Source organism: Geotrypetes seraphini, chromosome 3 (assembly GCF_902459505.1).
Source record: "Geotrypetes seraphini chromosome 3, aGeoSer1.1, whole genome shotgun sequence".
In the NCBI taxonomy this organism is placed as follows: domain Eukaryota; kingdom Metazoa; phylum Chordata; class Amphibia; order Gymnophiona; family Dermophiidae; genus Geotrypetes; species Geotrypetes seraphini.
In genome coordinates this window covers 359,982,842-360,001,501 of record NC_047086.1, presented here as the reverse complement: position 1 = coordinate 360,001,501, position 18,660 = coordinate 359,982,842, and the positions used below count along the sequence as shown (strand labels likewise).

Genomic DNA, 18,660 nt, shown 5'->3' with positions numbered 1-18,660 from the left:
TCTAAAAACCAGGCCTTCACCTGATTACAAAACACAATGACATCTGTTAAAAACCTAAGCTCTTAAGGTATCATCTGCAATTGTATTTTCCTCCCTTTGGCAAAACTAATCTCTTATGATTGTGAATAGATCGCAAATGTTGCATTGGTTCGTAGATCGTAAGCATGTCTTGCACAAACAGTGATGCTTTTTTCATTAAAACCCTAATTATACTCATACCAGCACTTTGAATTGGCATCTCACTCATACAGGCTGTCAAAGTTAGGGTTACCAGATGTCCTCCTTATGAGGACATGTCCGGGGTCTGGACAGCTTTTCAAAACCCTTCTCAAATCACGTTGGGCAGAGAGGAAGTCCGCTCATGTGCGGACTTCCTCCCTGCCCTGATAAAAGCAGGCAGCGGAGGGTGGGGCTAGGGCAGGACTGGGGGTGGGATTATGGTGTTACAGGGTAGGGATGAGTGGAACTAGGTGGGTCTGGGGGCGTTTTTGGATTTTCCGATTGGAGAGAATGCAGCAATGGTATAACATCAAACCATTTGCTCAATAGATTGCTGATGGTGTCATGGCAGTGTTGTAACAAGGGCTGCATGAGTGGTGTGGTTGCAAAGAGCACACATATGGAGAGGTGCGAAAATTGCTGCAGGCTAACTTTTCCTTTTATTGATGACAGTATAGTAGAGGGGGTGGAGGGGTGAGGGGCAATGCTCTCTCTAAGGATTGGCCTTGTGTGTGAAAAATTTTTCTTATGTGAGCGACAAGTAATATACCCCCCTTTCACAAAACTGCAATAGCAGTTTTTAGCGTAGGCCGGCGCACTGAATGCTCTGCGCTGCTCCCGACGCTCATAGGAACTCTATGCGGAGCATTCAGCATGCCAGCCTGCGCTAAAAACCGCTATTGCAGTTTTATAAAAGGGGGGAGTAATAGAGAGGTGGATACCTTGACACAACATTATAATTTCAGGCAGGCAAATGGAACGAATATTTAAATTCATTCCAACTGCCTGCACGTATCAAACGTTTAGAAAGTCAATTAAGACTTCTCTCGTTAGTACATTTTTCTGACTTCATGTTTATATTGATGTATCCCTAAACACTTTAAGCTATATTTTGGCTGATGTAATTCTGAAAGTTTTTTGTATTATCGCTGTCTATATACAGTTTCTTTTTCCGTAAACCGTATTGAACTAGTAATGGTATTGCGGTATAGAAAAATAAAATTGTTATTATTATTATTGCCTGGCATTGTGTGAGGCAAGGCTTAGGGCTCCTTTTATCAAGCCGCGCTAGCGATATAACGCGCATAATAGCGCGCGTTAATCCGCCAGCCGTGCTAACCGCTACCGCCTCCTCTTGAGCAGGTGGTAGTTTTTAGGCCAGCGCGGGGGTTAGCACGTGATGAAAAGTCATGCCCGTTAACCCCGCTAGCACGGCTTGATAAAAGGAACCCTTAGTAACATATATTTCTTTATACAAGAACCCACTCAGCTTTCTTGTGAAAAGATTGAAGGTTTTAATTAAACTTTCTGGATACCTGTAGTAAAATACCTCAAGCTGTTTAACTGTAAAGGTATGAATAGGAGTCACTCAGTGGACTGGGTCTAAGTCTGCATTTGTTATAGTGCTAATAAAAAAAATAAGTCTTAAAAAATTGTGTGAGCAGCAAGTTGTACAAAACAATCATTTTCTAGATTTGCAAGTATTTTTGTGAGTGACCATGTAAAATCTGTGAACGACGCTCCTAGAATGTATGAGTGATTGCTCACGTGCTCAGCTTAGAGAGAGCATAGGTGAGGGGGCACCAGTGGACCAGTCACATTGGGCACAGCTATAGTTCAAAATGGTCCTGTGTCTGAAACCTGCTGTCTACAATCAAAAGACCTTTCCCCGATTCCCCAAACACCCTTTTCCTTATGAATTTGCAGCACAGCCCTGTTATTTTATTTTATATCCCTTGTTGAAAAGTTCAGGTTTCCTGGGTCATGATCTGTGGTTTTCTCATCGGGAGGGATGGTGTTTATAGGTGAAGAAATTGACCCATATGCCACACTTTGCACTGAAAAATGTTGTTTCTCTCCCTGAGCAGCAGCTTCCTGTGATACAGCCACTATATCTCCATCCTCATCCTCGTCCTCGCTCCTCTGGAAAGAATTGGATAAAAGATTCAGTTTAGGCGTAGAGATGCTGTGAGAGGACTTTCAGAGAGGGAGAGAACTTCACTGGTTTGAAATTGCTTTAAACTTGGGAAAAGGTAGGGTTAGAGTTAAATAGGTAACCTCAGTGTCTTATTTTAAGTTACTCTGCTTATTTAGCGCAGGCAGTTTAGGGAAAAGATTTTCAGCATTTAAAGTCTCTGTTACAATTCCATAGGCTAGCATTTAAAGGAACTATTTCAGAACTTACCACAGTATCAGTATAGAACACAGCTAATAGTCACAGGAAACCCCAGTTTAATGTTTATTTCTTCTTACCTACCCCAGCTCCCACCCACCGCTGGCCTGATTTCTGGCCCTTAAAACTGTTATGGGGAAAGAGAAAGAAGGCACCAAGCCTCGAGGCAAAGCAGAACAAACAAAAAGAGGCAACAGAGATGTCAAGTCCAACCTGTGGTCACAAAACCTTTATGCGCAGTTTGTATCAAAGTTTCATTATGAGTCTTTAAAAATCGCTTGTGTTTTGAAACTTTGCCTGTTTTAGCGATTTTTAAAGACTCATGATCAAACTTTGATACAAACTGAAAAATAAAGGTTTTGTGACCACAGGTTGGACTTGACATCTCCGGTGCATCTTTTTGTTTGTTCTCCTTAAAACTGTTAAAAAGCTAGAAAATTAATTAGGGCGTCTCTATCAACCAGTGATTTAAGGAGAGGGGTGACATGAGTGTAGCGAGGTTGGTAGAAGATGAGTCAGGCAGCAGAGTTTTGCACAGATTGCAAGGGGGAGAGACGACACTGCGGGAGACCAGTTAGAAGTAGATTGCAGTAACCTAAGAATGAGGTTATGAGAGTGTGGAGAAACGACAGGTCTTAGCAGCTTGTTGGATGTGTGTAGAAAAGGAGAGGTCAGAATCGAAGACGACTCCAAGGTTGCGAGCAGAGGAGACGGGAGCAATGACAGTATTACATACTGAGATGGAGAAAGGAGGAGGAGGAGGAGCAGAGGGTTTAGGAGGAAAGAGGAGCAACTCAGTCTGTGATGAGTGTGTGATGGAAAGAAGGGGCATGAAGAAACTATATATGGGTAGAAGTAAATAAGACGGGGGGGGGGTTGCTTAGGGGGGTGACAGAATGAGAGTAAGGGCAGAAATAAATGAGCATGGAAAATGGAAGTATAGCAAGTTGCATTTGATAGGTTGTGAGCTCTAGCACCCTAACCAATGGGTACATAGACAGGAGGGACCAGAAATGTACTAATAAACTATATAATGCATTACCATAGTCAGCTTTGTGTGCCTACTCTGTATATAAAGCACCCTTTTCTTGTAAGAAAGAAAAATAAATTGGCTTCAGCTTCACCATGTGTCTCTCCTAAGGGTTCCAGTGAGAATCTGTTATTTCTCATATAGGGTCATGGGCTGAAAGTTGGCATATATAAAGCCCAGCACCTCTACGCGTTTGAGGTGATAAAATAAGCTACAGAGTTGAAGGGTAAAGGATCATGGATTCAGTGGCATAGCGAGGGTGAGTGGTGTCCCTCCCCACCATGTGCACATCCCCTTCCCCATACCTTTTTCATTTTTCCTGCGGGAGCAACATCACGAACTTGCTGCCCACGTCGTGTCGGCTATCCCTCTGACATCACTTCCTAGGTGTGGGGCCCGGAAATTACGTCAGAGAGAGGCAACACCAATGCGGGCACCAAGTTCGTAATGCTGGTCGTGCAGGGAAAATTAAAGAGGTATGAGGGGGAGGGGTCGGAGAGGAGGACGGGTTCTGTCACCCTTACTAAGACTACCCACTCTCCCCTTACTACACCACTGCATGGATTTGATATACAGTGCTCCCCCACAAATTCACGGTCGGCGGTTCGCGGTCCCGGTCATTCGCGGTATTTTCTGAGCTCGAATGACTGGACAGGGGAGGTAGGAGAGGGCAGCCGGAGCACCAGTGAGTGAAGGAAATCACTCGCTGTATGCTCCGACCGCTTCTTCCTGTACTAAAGTCAGGCCTTACCAATCAGGAGCTGCGTGTCAAAGCAATCTAAGTTCTGAACACATGCTTCTGAAAAACTCTCTTCTTTAAATTTTACAACATTCCGAGCATAGGAACCTACTCTGTGGGTGTCAGTGCCCCAACTGTATTGAAAAAGCTTCTTCATTTGTGTTCAGGGAGGGGTAATTTGTATGTGTTGGATAGCCTCAATCATACTGAAATGTTGGCACCTGCAGTACGACCCTTAGCACCAAATACACTTGCCTCATTTTCTGTCCTGTAGTGTTCATCTATTGCATATTGATATTTGGACAAATTGAGTCCACACAGAGCTGCAAATTTGCCACCAAGAAAGTCACAAGCTAAGGAAAAACACAAGAGAAAACAGCTGGAAATACTGCAATGGAAGAAATAAAACAAGTTAGAGGAACTTTAATGATTTAAATATCATCTGTCTAATGCTCAAATGGAAGTAGGAGCTAAAGGAAGTGGCAGTACTTTGTTTTGCATTGCACCAAGATATCCTGTAAACTATTCTGCATCCCCCTCAGATCTTAGAAAGGCACCAAAATTAGCACAACAGGGATCCAAACACCTCACAGTATCTGGCAGCCTTGCTATTTAAAGAACATAGGGCTAGATGCACTAAAGTCAGCGATCGTCGCTAAATCTCTTTTCACAGCTTTAGCAATGATCGTCGTTACCGACCTGATGCACAAAACTGCCCACCGTGTGTTTTTCCTCTTGATTGCCCATTTTCCGATTTGGCCATGCAAATTAGCTAAAACCCCACGCAAAATAGCCATGTAATTGATGCACTAACATCGCTTGGTCATTCCAAATGGGGTTTTAGTGATTGTAAAAACTGATTTGTCTAGAACTGTTGGTAACTGTATAGGGTTGCCAAATTTCCTCTTTAAAAATAGAGGACATTTGGCCCCAGCCCATCCCGCTCCAGCCCTGCCCTGTTATGCCTCCAGCTCCGCCCCCACATGAACCTCCGGTCTCCTTCTCCAAGCTCAGGGTTGTTTCTGAAGGCCCTCTGCGCATTGACATCTGTGCATGTGCAGAGGGCCTTCAGACATGGCCTCCCAAACTTGGGGACTTCTTAAACCCGGACAAACTGCCGGGTTTTGGAAATCCCTCCAGGCACCCAAACAGACCTGTAAAATGAGGACATGTCTATAGAATAGCACTTAGCCCTCATTTTTTTCAGTGAACAAATCTGGGCGCTGTTTACAGAATATGGTCCTCTAGTCTACAGCAATGTTTTGAAATGCCTTCACTGTGCTCCTAGGCTCTGAGCTGATCATTTTTAAGGACTCTTCTCTCTTCTCTGTTAAACATATCATGCACCCACATGTCATGAGAAGTCAACTGAACTACATAACATTTCTCTATATCTTACTTAATAATACACCATCCCTACCAACATGGTCAAGTCTGATAGCATTGTATCTGTACTTACTATAGAATGATGAAGTTGCAATTCTCATTAGCCAAAATTGGAGATAGGGTCCCCAGGAAAGGGTTGACTTAAGGACGAGAAAAGAAGTCACAATATTACACTGTACATCTTTTGGCCTTTGTACAGTACTAGATACCGATAATACACTGTAAATAATCATAGTACAAAATGATCAGGCACAAAGTACCACTTAAAAGGAAAGCTTCCCTCTGTTGACTGTGTAGTAATGCCCTGTAGAGGGACAGCAGAACACCTCGCTGGTTGAGGAAAGAACAAACCAATCTACAGCCCTGGCACTCCTCCCAAGCTCGCTAGTTGCTGATGCTACATACAGCAAAAAGTTAGCTGGGCTGTGGCCCATTGCACATCCAATTCTGCTTCCTGCATTGTGTGATTCCCCTCCTATAATGTTCACGCGTGGGATGAACACAGAGGATCTCTGATCAGAAAATAATGGGTGTACATTGAAGGAACTAAGGCCAGTACTGGGCAGGCTGTGTCCCGTATATGGACATTCAGCTGAGGACGTGCTGGGGAGGGTTTCGATGGCTGGGATGGTTAAGATGGGCTGGAGTGCGCTTTGATGGAGACTCCAGTAGATGGAACCTAAGCACACTACTGGGCAGGGCTCTGGGTTTCTGGCCCAGAAATATCTAAGAAAAAGGACCATTTAAACTAAATTAATTTATGGAGCATGTATGGTTAGGCAGACTGGATGGACCATTCGGGTCTTTATCTGCCATCATTTACTATGTTACTAAGCTGTAAACTTTACTGACATAAAACTTCTTTTTAAACAATACATTTTCTTGGAGATGAGGCTTTTTCCATTTGCACACTTGTAAGCCCTTCTAATTTGGATTCTGACCAAAGAACAGGGTGCCCAGAGAGCCTCCTCTCTGGCTGGCTGTGTGACTTCCATGGCTCCAGCATATTGGAAATGTCTGGGACTCTATTGGCTAATGAAGGAAGCAGGCAGACAGGTCCTGGAGAAGAGAGAGGAGGGGTGTATAGGGAAGATATAGAAGAGAGCCAGGCAGTGTGTGGCTCCCCATGCTCGCCTCCCCTTCCTACAGCCATCCCAGCAACATACTTGAAGGCTCTGGCAGCATCTCCCTGTTACCCGATCTAAATGACTTGTATTGCTCCCTAGCAGGATATCATCCTCTCTCTGCTTGCCTTCATTTGGTCTGAGTACTGTGTGGGTACCAGCTCCTTTTCTTTCCAGTGTCATAGTATATTTTGGCACCAAGGTACAGTGACTGGAAATCAGAACCTGCCAGACCAACTATAATTCTCACACTCTTGACTAGGAATCTTCCCACCCTAGCAGCAAAAAAAAAAAAAAAAAAAAGGAATTTGTGTGTTTAATTCTCAGATTATCATCACCTGCCCAAAACGTCGCTCACCTGTGGAAACTTCACACTCCTGCACAGTTCATGACCTTAGTATTTTAAAGAAGAGGGCACCATATTAGTAAGAGCCATAAATTGCTCACATGCGTTGGATCTGATAAAGATGTATTTGATATGGTCTCACAAATGCTACATAAACCAGATTCTATTCTGTCTGAAGTAATCTATGGCATTTTTTTTGACGTGGCTGCATTCAGATGCTTATGATAACGTGATAAGAGAATTTCAGGTGAATGGTAAAATGTGATAAATAAGGGCATTTTTTAGTTCAGTTCTAGGATATTACATCAGGTGGATGTGGATTTACTGTCAAATGTCAGTCCTTTCCCTCTACTTTTTTTGTCCTTTTGCTAATGAACTAGGCAGCTGTCAGCTCTTTGAGAGGATCCGAGTGGCATAAGATAATCCCCAGTATCACCATGGCTTATGTCTTCTGAAAATGCAAGCTCGACATGTCATAAGCATATCTTTTGTTTCATGAGTAAATCAAGGAAATATTTTGTTGTTTACCTGCAATTACATCACTTTCTTTTCCAGAGATTAAAAAAAAAAAAAGATTTGACATCAATATGTGAACATTTCTTGAGAAAGAACTGAATATTTCATGGGGTGTCCTAATTTTTTCACATGACTGTATAAAGATTGTGACAGGGTTTACAAAGTGGCTGTACGTTCTGCAAAGAACACCTTCTTGTCAAAATTGATTAGATGCCATGAAAACTATCCGAAAACAGTTTATAGTGTAATTTTAACACTCTATAGTGCAACTGCAAACATCTCTAGCTTGGTCACCTCATACAATGTAGATGCCTTTGCAATTTATAGTAAAACCAAACTACAAACATCTTTATATGGGCCAAAATATAAAAACAAATCTCAACTGAATCCAATATTATAAAAAATAATTCCTTCAGACCAATCTCTTATCCAACATACAGGATCGCAAGGTGACTGGTTTGTTCCCTTTCATTGGCACAACATATTCTCCAGTGTGCTTTTGTGTTTATAAAGTGCAAATAATTGAAACCTCCAAATATCAGTGTGAACTCCACTCAATGCTATGTGTAAACAAAATAAATACATATAAACTTATGAGCTTGAAGCCATCGTCCAGAGGGCTATGACACCAATTTTGGAAATGGGTTCCAGAGGTGATCTGGGAAATTATAGACCGGTGAGTCTGAGGTTGGTGCCGGGCAAAATGGTAGAGACTATTATAAAGGACAAAATGGCGAAACATATGCATAAGCATGGATTAATGAGAGAAAACCAACATGGATTTAGTCAAGGCAAATTTTGCCTCGCCAATCTACTGCATTTCTTTGAAGGGGTGAATGAACACGTGGATAAAGGTGAGCTGGTTGATATTGTGTATTTGGATTTTCAAAAGGCATTTGACAAAGTAACTCATTAATGACTTCTGAGGAAATTAGAAAGTCATGGGATAGGAGGGAATGTCCTATTATGGATTAAGAACTGGTTGAAAGACGGAAAATAGAGAGTAGGTTTAAATGGTCAATATTCTCAATTGAGAAGGGTAAATATTGGAGCTCCCCAGGGGTCTGTCCTGGTACCACTGCTTTTTAACATATTTATCAATGATCTAGAGATGGGAATAACTAGTGAGATTATTAAATTTACTGATGACACAAATTTGTTCAAAGTTGTTACATTGCAAGAAGACCTTGTGAGCATCAAAATGGCATCAAAATGGCAGATGACGTTTAATGTGAGCAAGTGCAAAGTAATGCATGTGGGGAAAAAGGAACCTGAACTAAAGCTATGTAATGCAGGATTCCACTTAGGAGTCACTGCCCAGGAAAAGGATCTAGGTGTCATTGTTGAGAATACATTGAAACCCTCAGCTCAGTGTGTGACGGCGGCTAAGAAAGCAAATAGAATGTTAGGAATTATCAGGAAAGGAATGGAAAACAAAGATGAAAATGTTATCATGCCTTTGTTTCATTTTATGATATGGCCACACCTCAAATACTGTGTGCAATTCTAGTCACCATATCTCAAAAAAGATATAGCGGAATTAGAAAAGGTACAGGGAAGGGCGACAAAAATGATAAAAGGAATGGGACAACTTCCCTATGAGGGAAAACTAAAGTGGCTAGGGCTCTTCAGCTGGGAGAAGAGACAGCTCAGGGAAGATATGATAGAGGTCTATAAAATACTGAGTGGAGTGGAAAAGATAGATGTGAATTGCTTGTTTACTATTTCCAAAAATGCTAGGATGAAGCTACAAACGAGAAAATATTTCTTTACTCAATGTGTAATTAAACCCTGGAATATGTTGCCAGAAAATGTGGTGAAATCGGTTAGCTTAGAAGGGTTTAAAAAGGTTTCGATAATAATAATAATAACTTTATTCTTCTATATCGCCATAATCGTGCGACTTCTAGGCGGTTCACAACTTAAGAGAGCTGGACAATCAGCGAGTTACAATATGCAGATAGTCAGTGAAATTACAGTATACAGAATCTTAAAATGCAGCAAATTACAATATACAGTTTGTTTAGAATTTCAGGGGGGACATATTAGGAAAAAAGAAATGGAAATTAGTGTTTGGTGTAGTTAATGTTTAGGTGATACATCTGTCGAATAAGGCAGTTTTTTATGACTTTTCTAAAGGCGAGGTAGGTCAGTCTAGCTCCATTAATGTAGTTGTCCAGCCAGTGTTGTTGTTTGTTTGCTTGGTACATAAAAGTTCTATCCAGAAAGGTTTTGTATTTACAGCCGGTAATGCTTGGATATGCAAATAGATTGCAATTTCTGGTTTGCCTCATGGGACTGTATAATACGAAGTGTGGTAACAAGTATGTAGGAGCTAGTCCTCAAACTAGCTTGAAGTATATGCAAGAGAACTTGAATATTATTCGTGCCTCGACTGGCAGCCAGTGCAGTAGTCTGTAGTAGGGGCTGACGTGGTCACTAGAGGCATCCATAGTCCATTATTGAGATGGCTTGGGGAAAACCACTGCTTGTTCCTAGGATAACCAGCATAAAATCAGTTTTACTACTTGGGATCCAGCTAGATATTGGGGACCTGGGTTGGCTACTGTTGGAAACAGGACACTGGGTTTAATGGACCTTCGATGTGTCCCAGTATGGCAATTCTTATGTTCTAATTTAGGGGTCCTTTCAGTAAGGCGTGCTAAATGCTAATGCGTCCATTATATTCTATGGACACGTTATTTAGCGCGCCTTAGTAAAAGAGGGGGTTAAAGCGAAACTACAAATCCTCCCTGTATGTGATCCAGTTGCTGACATCACAGGTTTTGTAAAATAACTGCTTCAAAGGTGACTTGAACACTGCTAACGCCATCTGTAGAGTCTAATTGCTTTCTTTCCATAGTGCTGCAATTTATGGTGGCAAAGCTGAGGAATTCTGTTCCCGTCATCTCCCTCTCATGTCGCCTCTTCGCAGCTTCCCTCAGACACAAGCACTTGGTAATCATTTGTCTTCAAAATGGACGGTTTTGTTCCTGAAGCCTCCACCTCTTACCTGGATCCCCTGCCTACTGCGTTTCTGAAGGATCATAGATTAGATCTCACCACATCTAACAATGACCACTATCAGTTTTAGCCCCGGATTAGGTTCCACACTGTTGGAAGTCTACTGTTTTTAAGTAACATCATAAAACAAGGAAAACACCAGCAATGTCATAAATGTAACCTTGGCATCGCAAATTTTTCTCATTTGCATCCAGTGTCAAGATAGAAAGGATTAGAAGGCTGGGGAAGGCGTAAGACAGGAAATGGGAAAACCAAGGGATGAGAAAAGGAGACGGAAAGTTGGATTGGTAGTTGAAAAATAAAAAAAGAAGGAGAAAGAAAGCAGAAGACAAGAAAGGAAAACTGGGAACATGATGGAAAAATAAATGTCCAGACAAATAAGGTAGTAAAAATATTTTGAATTTATAAACTAGATTATGTTTGTTTGAGAAATGTATACTGTGGATATGCGTGCACTATGTTTAGTATATAAGGAAATGAACACATACCTAGCCCTCTCATCCCAAACCTTCAAGTTTTATTAAAAAATTTGATTGCATGCAAACCTTGTTATCTTCCCCATCCCAGTAGTGTCTCTTTTTCTTAATCTCACCATCCTCTACAACAGGGGTGGACTGACAGTGATCCGGGTACCAGGGCAATAAAAGTCATGGAACCCCGCCCCTACTTCCCCCCAACTACTTCTATCATAATATTTCAAAAGCTCACTCGCATTGGCAATCAGAGCTCTTCCCTTCCTTCTGATACAACTTAATATGCATAAAACAATCCACTCTCACTCCTCCTCAGTTGTAAAATTTCACATTAAAATTTGAATCAGTTGCTGAGAAAACAGCAGAAAACTCTAGGGCATTGGTTCCCAACCCAGTCCTGGGGGCCCCCCAGCCAGTTGAGTTTTCAAGATATCCCTAACGAATATGCATGAGAGAGATTGGCATATAATGGAAATGACAGGTATGCAAATCGCTCTTATGCAAATTCATTAGGAATATCCTGAAAACCCGACTGGCTTGGGGATCACCCCAGGACAGGGTTGGGAACCACTGTGTCTATCAGTACAGGTAGATAATGACAAGATTCTAGCTAAACCTGCCAGCATGCTTGCTGAATCAATATCTATAAAGGCTCTCTGGAGTATAGAGTAAAGAGAAACTTAAGGTTCAATACTGCAATTAGGAATTTACATATGTGACAGGAAATTCCAGTTCATTTGTCATTGTGACAATACATTAATTGGCCAGAGACTTGAGGATATTTGTGCTTACCGTGTCTACGTTGTGTATTTCCTTCTGCTTGTCTTCTTCCTCTTCTTCGGTGCTGTATTCTTCCATGGTGTCCCCGCTCACAAAGTGAATGAGCCTCTTTGGGTGCCGCTGCTTTCCCAGGTCTATCTCTTCCAGCTTGTTCTGCTGAAACAAGTACTTTTTATATCAACATAGTACAGTTTTAGGCTGAGAAGTGATCATGACTTTTTTGATGACCTTTCTATTGTGATATTCTAACATTAGCATTTTTCCAGTATTGTTTGAAGATGCCTTCCTCATGAGTCCTAAGCAACTGTAGGCTTTCCCCATCATCTGCTTTAAAAAAAAATAAATTAAAAAAGCTCTCTCTCCTTTTTAAAGTTAGCATCAGCAGTCTAGCTCCACACTATTATGATGAAGTCCAACCTTTCCCAAAATGTTGCCCAGCTCCTAATTTTCTGCACCACTGTCTCATTCATTGAGGCTCCAGAGCTCTATCTCCCTGCGTAGGAATCAGGGATCATTTCTGAAAATGCTATCCTGGAGGTTTTGAATTTCAATTTGCAACTTAAAATCTTTAAAAATTTGGAATTCCAGGACTTCTTTCCTGCACCTTCCTATGTCATTGATATCCACATGTAGCATGACAGCCAGATCTGCCCCAGCACCTTCTAAAATTCTATCTAGGTAATGTATGAGGTCTGCCATGGTCACTTCAGACAAGCAAGTTACCAAGCAATCTTCATGTCCACCAGTGGTGTAGTAAGGGGGGTGTCTTGATTGGAGTGCCAGCACCTCTCCGCCCCCCCCCCCCACTACATGCTCATGCTCATGCCCTCCCTTTCCCAACCTCCACCTCTTTAAAATCTTCACCAGTGCGAGCAACTACTCGTGCCAGCCTCTCTCTCTGAAATCACTTCCAGGTTGTGAGGCCAGGAAGTGTGACAGAGGGAAAGCCAGCATGAGCTGAAGGTGGCAAAGCTGCTCATGCTGGCGAAGATTTAAAGAGGTTAAGGGTGAAAAGGAAGAGCGCGAGTGTGACCTGGGGCGTGGAAGGAGCAGGGGGGGGGGGAGCCTGGGGTTGGTGCGGAAGGAGCGGGGGGCAGAGAGGAAGGCACCTCCTACCCTTTCTATGCACTGTTCAGCTATCTATATTCCTAATGATTGAATTGCCATCTACATTAGCAGTCCTTCCCCTTCCCTTCTGAGATGGGCACATGCTCTTGGAGACAGCCTTAGTGCGAGAGGATACTTCATCACCTTGAGGGCAGGTCCTATCTATAGGATCCCTTCCTGCCTCACCAGGTGACCCTTCCCCTCCAAGATAGTTCAAGGGTCATCAGACTTGATGTGGGTCTGCTCTCCTAAGAACCAAAATAGGACATCCTAGAGGAGAAGAGGGCCAAAGGATATGTGATACAGATCTTCAAATAATTGAAAAGTATTAATGCACAAGAAAAATAATTTTCTAAAGGAGAGAAAGCTTTAGAACTAGGGGACATAATATGAAGCTGCATGAAGGTAGACTTCATACTTAGGGCACCTACCCAGAGCAGGTGATGAAAACAAAAACAATGAAAGAATTCAAAACAGAGTGGGATATACACCAATGATTCCCAAGTGGCACAAGGGGATGGAAACCAAAGATTGAGCTCTTCAGTTCAAAACAGCAGTGACTTGTTTCTCAATAAGCATGGAAGGGTAACCTGTGAACAACAGTTACAAACCTAAACAAAGGCATGCTGGGTTCCTGAGTGGAGAGGCAATTGCAACCCTAATCATCTTGCTGGACTGACTGGATGAGACATTTAGGCCTTTATGTGCCATCATCTACTAAGTTACTACCAGTATGATCTAAAGACAAGTTTCTTCTTGGCCTTTGAGCTGAAAATGGGGGCTTTTGAAATATTGAATTTTTCTAGTGCTGAACGCTCACAGGTCCCAAAGTACAGAATCTGTAGTGCCCTCTCATCTGCTGGAAGGGGATTGTGTGTGTGAATAATGCAATGTCAACGCATGAAGCCCCCTTCTCAAACTTACCCAGAGTACCCTGCATGCTATATGACACCCCCCTCCTGCATCCCAATATAAACGACTGGGTTAGGTCAAAAAGCCTAGTTCCAAAAAACGGAATCACAAATAAACAGATAGAGGAACCAGTTCAAAAAATACTTTCCACTTTCAACGGTGCTCAGAATCCAAGATGGAATGTAAGAACTCAGAGTGGGGGATTAACCCCTACCAGAACTCTTGTGGTATCTATCATTGCACCATGACTGCTGTGAAAAGTTGTTTTGAAACATTGAATAGAATAAGTGATACTTTGTAACTTGCACACTTTCAAATTGCTTATAATGTATGAATGGTTCAAAGGTTAAGTAACTTAGCTGAAGATTGCTGCTAGCGTTAGTTTGGCTGGGTCCTGACGCGTTTCGCCTTACTGGCTTCCTCAGAGAACCCGCATACAATCTTGCATATTGTTATTTATCCTAAGAAAGACAGAAAAGTATGGTACATGTAAAAATGGGTGTAAAAAACTCAAATTCATACCAAACTCTCGGCGCAGGAGGCAGTGGATTAAAGAAGTGGAGTGGTGGGCGTTTCTCCACTAGTTGATTGACATCTCTTCTCAAGCATAAATATTGGGTGCTCAGCTGATCGCTCATGTGACAGGAAAAGAAAATTTGACTGATTTCAAACCAGGTACACTGCCTCCTGCGCCGAGAGTTTGGTATGAATTTGAGTTTTTTACACCCATTTTTACATGTACCATACTTTTCTGTCTTTCTTAGGATAAATAACAATATGCAAGATTGTATGCGGGTTCTCTGAGGAAGCCAGTAAGGCGAAACGCGTCAGGACCCAGCCAAACTAACGCTAGCAGCAATCTTCAGCTAAGTTACTTAACCTTTGAACCATTCATACATTATAAGCAATTTGAAAGTGTGCAAGTTACAAAGTATCACTTATTCTATTCAATGTTTCAAAACAACTTTTCACAGCAGTCATGGTGCAATGATAGATACCACAAGAGTTCTGGTAGGGGTTAATCCCCCACTCTGAGTTCTTACATTCCATCTTGGATTCTGAGCACCGTTGAAAGTGGAAAGTATTTTTTGAACTGGTTCCTCTATCTGTTTATTTGTGACCCCCCTCCTGCAGCCATGCATCTAATGGGAAATCCAGCAGATGACACCTAGATTTGAAACAGAGTGGACTCCTTGGAGGGAGTGGAAAACATGAGAAGAGATTTCCAAAAAGGAGAAGAAGGGTCAAATGTTTGGCAGTTGAAATTTAATGCAAAAAAGTGCAATATGATACACTTGGGTGTAGAAATTCAAATGACCAGTATGTTCTGGGGGGGGAGAGGAGAGAGAGACTGACACATGGATCAGGAAAGAGACATTGGGACGATAGTGTCTGAGGAATTCAAGGTGGCAAAACAATGTGACAAATCTGTGGCTGTTGCCAAAAGAATGCTAGGCTGTATAGAGAGAGGCATAACCAGTGGAAGAAAAGAGGTGTTGATAACCCTGTACAAGTCATTGGTGAGGCACTGAGGCCTCACTTGGAGTATTGTGTCCAGTTTTGGAGGCTATATCTCTTCAAGAATATAAAAAAAAACTAATGGCTAGATTCACAAAACTAAGTTAAAAACCGGATTTCATAAAGGTGAGTTATTCTCTAAAAAACATGTATGCAAATGAGGTTGGCAGAGAGTAGTGAAGGTTCGCTAAATTTCCATGTGCCCATCCCTGGTGATAGCGATAGGTACATGCGCAGAATAAACGTAGAACCCCGTCCCCCCTCACTGAATCAAAGATTGGCAGGAAGGATACCCATTCCCTCCTGCCAACAAAGTTAAGCAACCCCCCCAAGGCTGTGAGAGAGATGCCTACTCCCTCCCACCACTAAGTAACACTCCCTGCCACTCCCCCTAGCAGTAGGAGAGATGCCCACTCCCTCCTGCTACCAAGCAACGCCCCTATGACACCCCCGGCAGCAGGAGAGATGCCCATTCCCTCCCATTGTCAAGCAATGCCCCCCCTGGCAGTGGGAGAGATGCCCACTCCTTCCTGTTGCTAAGCAATGCCCTCTGACACCCCCTGGCAGCGAGAAAGATGCACACTCCCTCCCATTGTCAAGCAATGCCTCCTCTCTGGCAGCAGGAGAGATGCCCACTCCCTCCCGCCACCACCAAGCAACCCCCCCCATCCGAGAGATGCCACTTCCTCCTGCCACCAAGCAATGCCCACTCCCTCCTGCTGCCAAACAATGCCCCCCACAACACCCCCCCAGCAGTGGGAGATATGCCCACCCCCGACACCCCCTGGCAGTGGGATAGATGCCAATCCCTTCCACCACTAAGCAACACCCCAGGCAACAGGAGAAATGCCCACTTCCTCCCACCGCCAAGCAATGCTCCCAATACCCCCCTGGCAGTGGGAAAGATGCCCACTCCCTCCTGCCACCATAACCCCCATGCCTCTTCTGCCCCCTGCTCCCTTCCCTTTCCTCATTTATGATGGCTGGCTGGAAGAGTGCCTACTCCCTCCAGCCAGCAGGCCCACCTCTTCAAAATGGTGGCCTTCCTCTCCCCGGTGCATCCTGGGATGCACTAGGGAGGGGCCTAAGGCTCTGATTGGTTAAGGCCCCTCCTATGAGCAAACCCACGGCCTCAGGGTGCTAAGGCAGCAGCTCTAACCACTAGACCACACCTCCACTTCATGTAGAGAATGACACCAGGACAAAGTTTGTCCCTGTACCTGCAGGTTCTATCCCCATCCCAACAACCACTAGGCCACCAGAGAAACACTTTAGGGAAGAGGGACAGAGAGGCACGTTGGTGGTAGGAAAATTGTCACATTGAAGGGGCTGATGGCAGGGTAACTACTGGTTTTAGGTGGAGAAGGGATACTACTTGGATGGAGAGTGGGTAGACTCAAATATAAACAGAGAACACCCATTTATGGGCCCAAAAATCTTAGTTTATAGTCAAATATATACGGTAAGTACAATTTTGCTGTTTCTAAGTTTGGCATAGTTTAGAAATGAAGCACTAGCTATTTGTTACAAGAATTAATTTAGTAGAAAAATTTGTTTTTACAAAAAGTTATAAAAGTGGGGCCGATGAAGATTGGAAGGTGAGCGGCAGTGGCTAATAGTTGCATGTTTGAAATATGCCGCCTCTGATGGCCATTTTCAAAAGTGCTGTTACATTGTAAGAAAATGGTGAATTGTTAGCTCTATGACTGGCTTATTAAATATATATTATTTCACATAAAAACTAGTGTCAGGATATAACTAAGACTGTTCTACTCACAGCACAAGAGAGTTACTGCTGCTTTAATAACTATCTTCCACTTCCACTACAGCAGGAATGTCAAAGTCCCTCCTCGAGGGCCGCAATCCAGCCGGGTTTTCAGGATTTCCCCAATGAATATGCATGAGATCTATTTGCATGCACTGCTTTCATTGTATGCTAATGATTTCATGCATATTCATTGAGGAAATCCTGAAAACCCGACTGGATTGCAGCCCTGGAGGAGGAACTTTGACACCCCTGCAATACATCAAAGCCAGTTAGACTCACCTGTACAACTTCCCCAGTGTCTTCCATTCTCTACAGCAACAATGCCGACTTCACTTCGCTGCCCAAGAAGCTGATCCCTGATTAAGTACTAAGCAGGAAGGTAAGAGATGGGGTTCTGAGGTTTACTAAAAACCAACTAACTAAATAAAAATACAGCAGCCAGGGTAATCTCCGCGTTAGACAGCAGATCAAAACATTTCCCACTACAATAATGCAGGCAGGCTCTACTTGCCTGGGTTCGCTCCACTGACGGATGTGCACAGTTCTCACTTTTAATCAGTACCGGCTGGCATTTGTTTGACTTCAGGGTTGTTCCTTTTAATATACGTTCACATTATCAGATGCAATTTGTGAAAAAAATAAACAGGGAAGTAAATGGTACAGAACTCATACTCGCAGTGTTCACTGTACAAAGATTGTTTCATCTGAACAGAAGCAGGAAGGTCGCTTGGGCTGACAGATCATTTACATCTTGTGTTAATGGAAAAATTAACTTTAAAGTATGAATTTAAGTACCAAATGTTTCTTCCTTTTTGGTAGTGGTCACTAATATTTATATCATTTTGTACATTTTTCAGGATTGTGTTCTCCACAGATTCAGAAAATTGGGTGGTTTCTTGTTTTAACCAGATTTCTGATCACGTGACACCTTTGTATTTAAAATTTCATTGGTTACTGTACCGATGGAATTTAGGATCATATTTAAAATTCTAATGTTGGCACATAGAGCATTATTTCAGCTACAGCCTTCATATCTTTCTAATTTGGTGCTATTTTACGCCCCAAAGCGTCTATTACGATCTCTGAATGAAAATAGGGTAGTCGTTCCTCACATTTTGAAGGCACATCTTGCGTCTAGAGATTGTGCGTTCTGTTATTTAGTTCCGCGGTTATGGAATAATCTGTCCATAGACTTGAGAAAAGAAGAATCCTATATAAATTTTAAAAGACATTTAAAAGCACATTTTTTTCAATTGGCTTTCCCAAATTAGAATAGAGTTAGGGACTATGAACTGTGTTTATGTAATGATTGATTTTGCAATGGAGAATTTTTTTTGCTGTATGCTTGTTTTGAGAATGTTTCTATATTTAAAGTGCTTTTCCTGATTTATTTTTAAAATTTTTGCAATGCACTGTTAATATTTGAAAATTAATAACGATTAAAAAAAATTTTTTTTTAGCTGTATGTATAAATTATGGTTCATTGAGATTTGAATGTTTTATTGTTTTGCCGTTAGAATGATTCTTATTGAGATGTAGTTTGTT

At 42.4% G+C, this 18,660-nt stretch overlaps 1 protein-coding gene across 3 annotated transcripts; it reads right to left on the bottom strand.

Moving 5' to 3' along the window:
• Window positions 1-1,419: 1,419 nt before the first annotated feature.
• FAM177B (family with sequence similarity 177 member B) lies at window positions 1,420-17,501 on the bottom strand. Of its 3 annotated transcripts, none has more exons than XM_033935698.1 (5): window positions 17,395-17,501; window positions 11,823-11,963; window positions 5,621-5,687; window positions 4,417-4,514; window positions 1,420-2,142 (listed from the first exon to the last, which is right to left on the bottom strand). In XM_033935698.1, the coding sequence occupies exons 1-5, from the start codon at window positions 17,419-17,421 to the stop codon at window positions 1,942-1,944; spliced, it is 534 nt and encodes a 177-aa protein (XP_033791589.1). In that variant the 5' UTR covers window positions 17,422-17,501; the 3' UTR covers window positions 1,420-1,941. The 3 variants fall into 3 exon arrangements, with proteins under 3 accessions (XP_033791589.1, XP_033791590.1, XP_033791591.1); XM_033935699.1 differs by lacking the exon at window positions 17,395-17,501 and adding an exon at window positions 14,352-14,403 and having other exon boundaries at window positions 11,823-11,966; XM_033935700.1 differs by lacking the exon at window positions 17,395-17,501 and adding an exon at window positions 14,352-14,392.
• Window positions 17,502-18,660: the final 1,159 nt, after the last annotated feature.

Coding starts and splice junctions, on each gene's coding strand:
- FAM177B (XM_033935698.1), bottom strand. CDS start 17,421: ATGGAAGACACTGGGGAAGTTGTACAG. Junction 11,964..17,394: donor ACACTGGGGAAGTTGTACAG/GTGAGTCTAACT, acceptor TTGTTTCAGCAG/AACAAGCTGGAAGAGATAGA. Junction 4,515..5,620: donor TGCAACTTCATCATTCTATA/GTAAGTACAGAT, acceptor GTTTTTCCTTAG/CTTGTGACTTTCTTGGTGGC.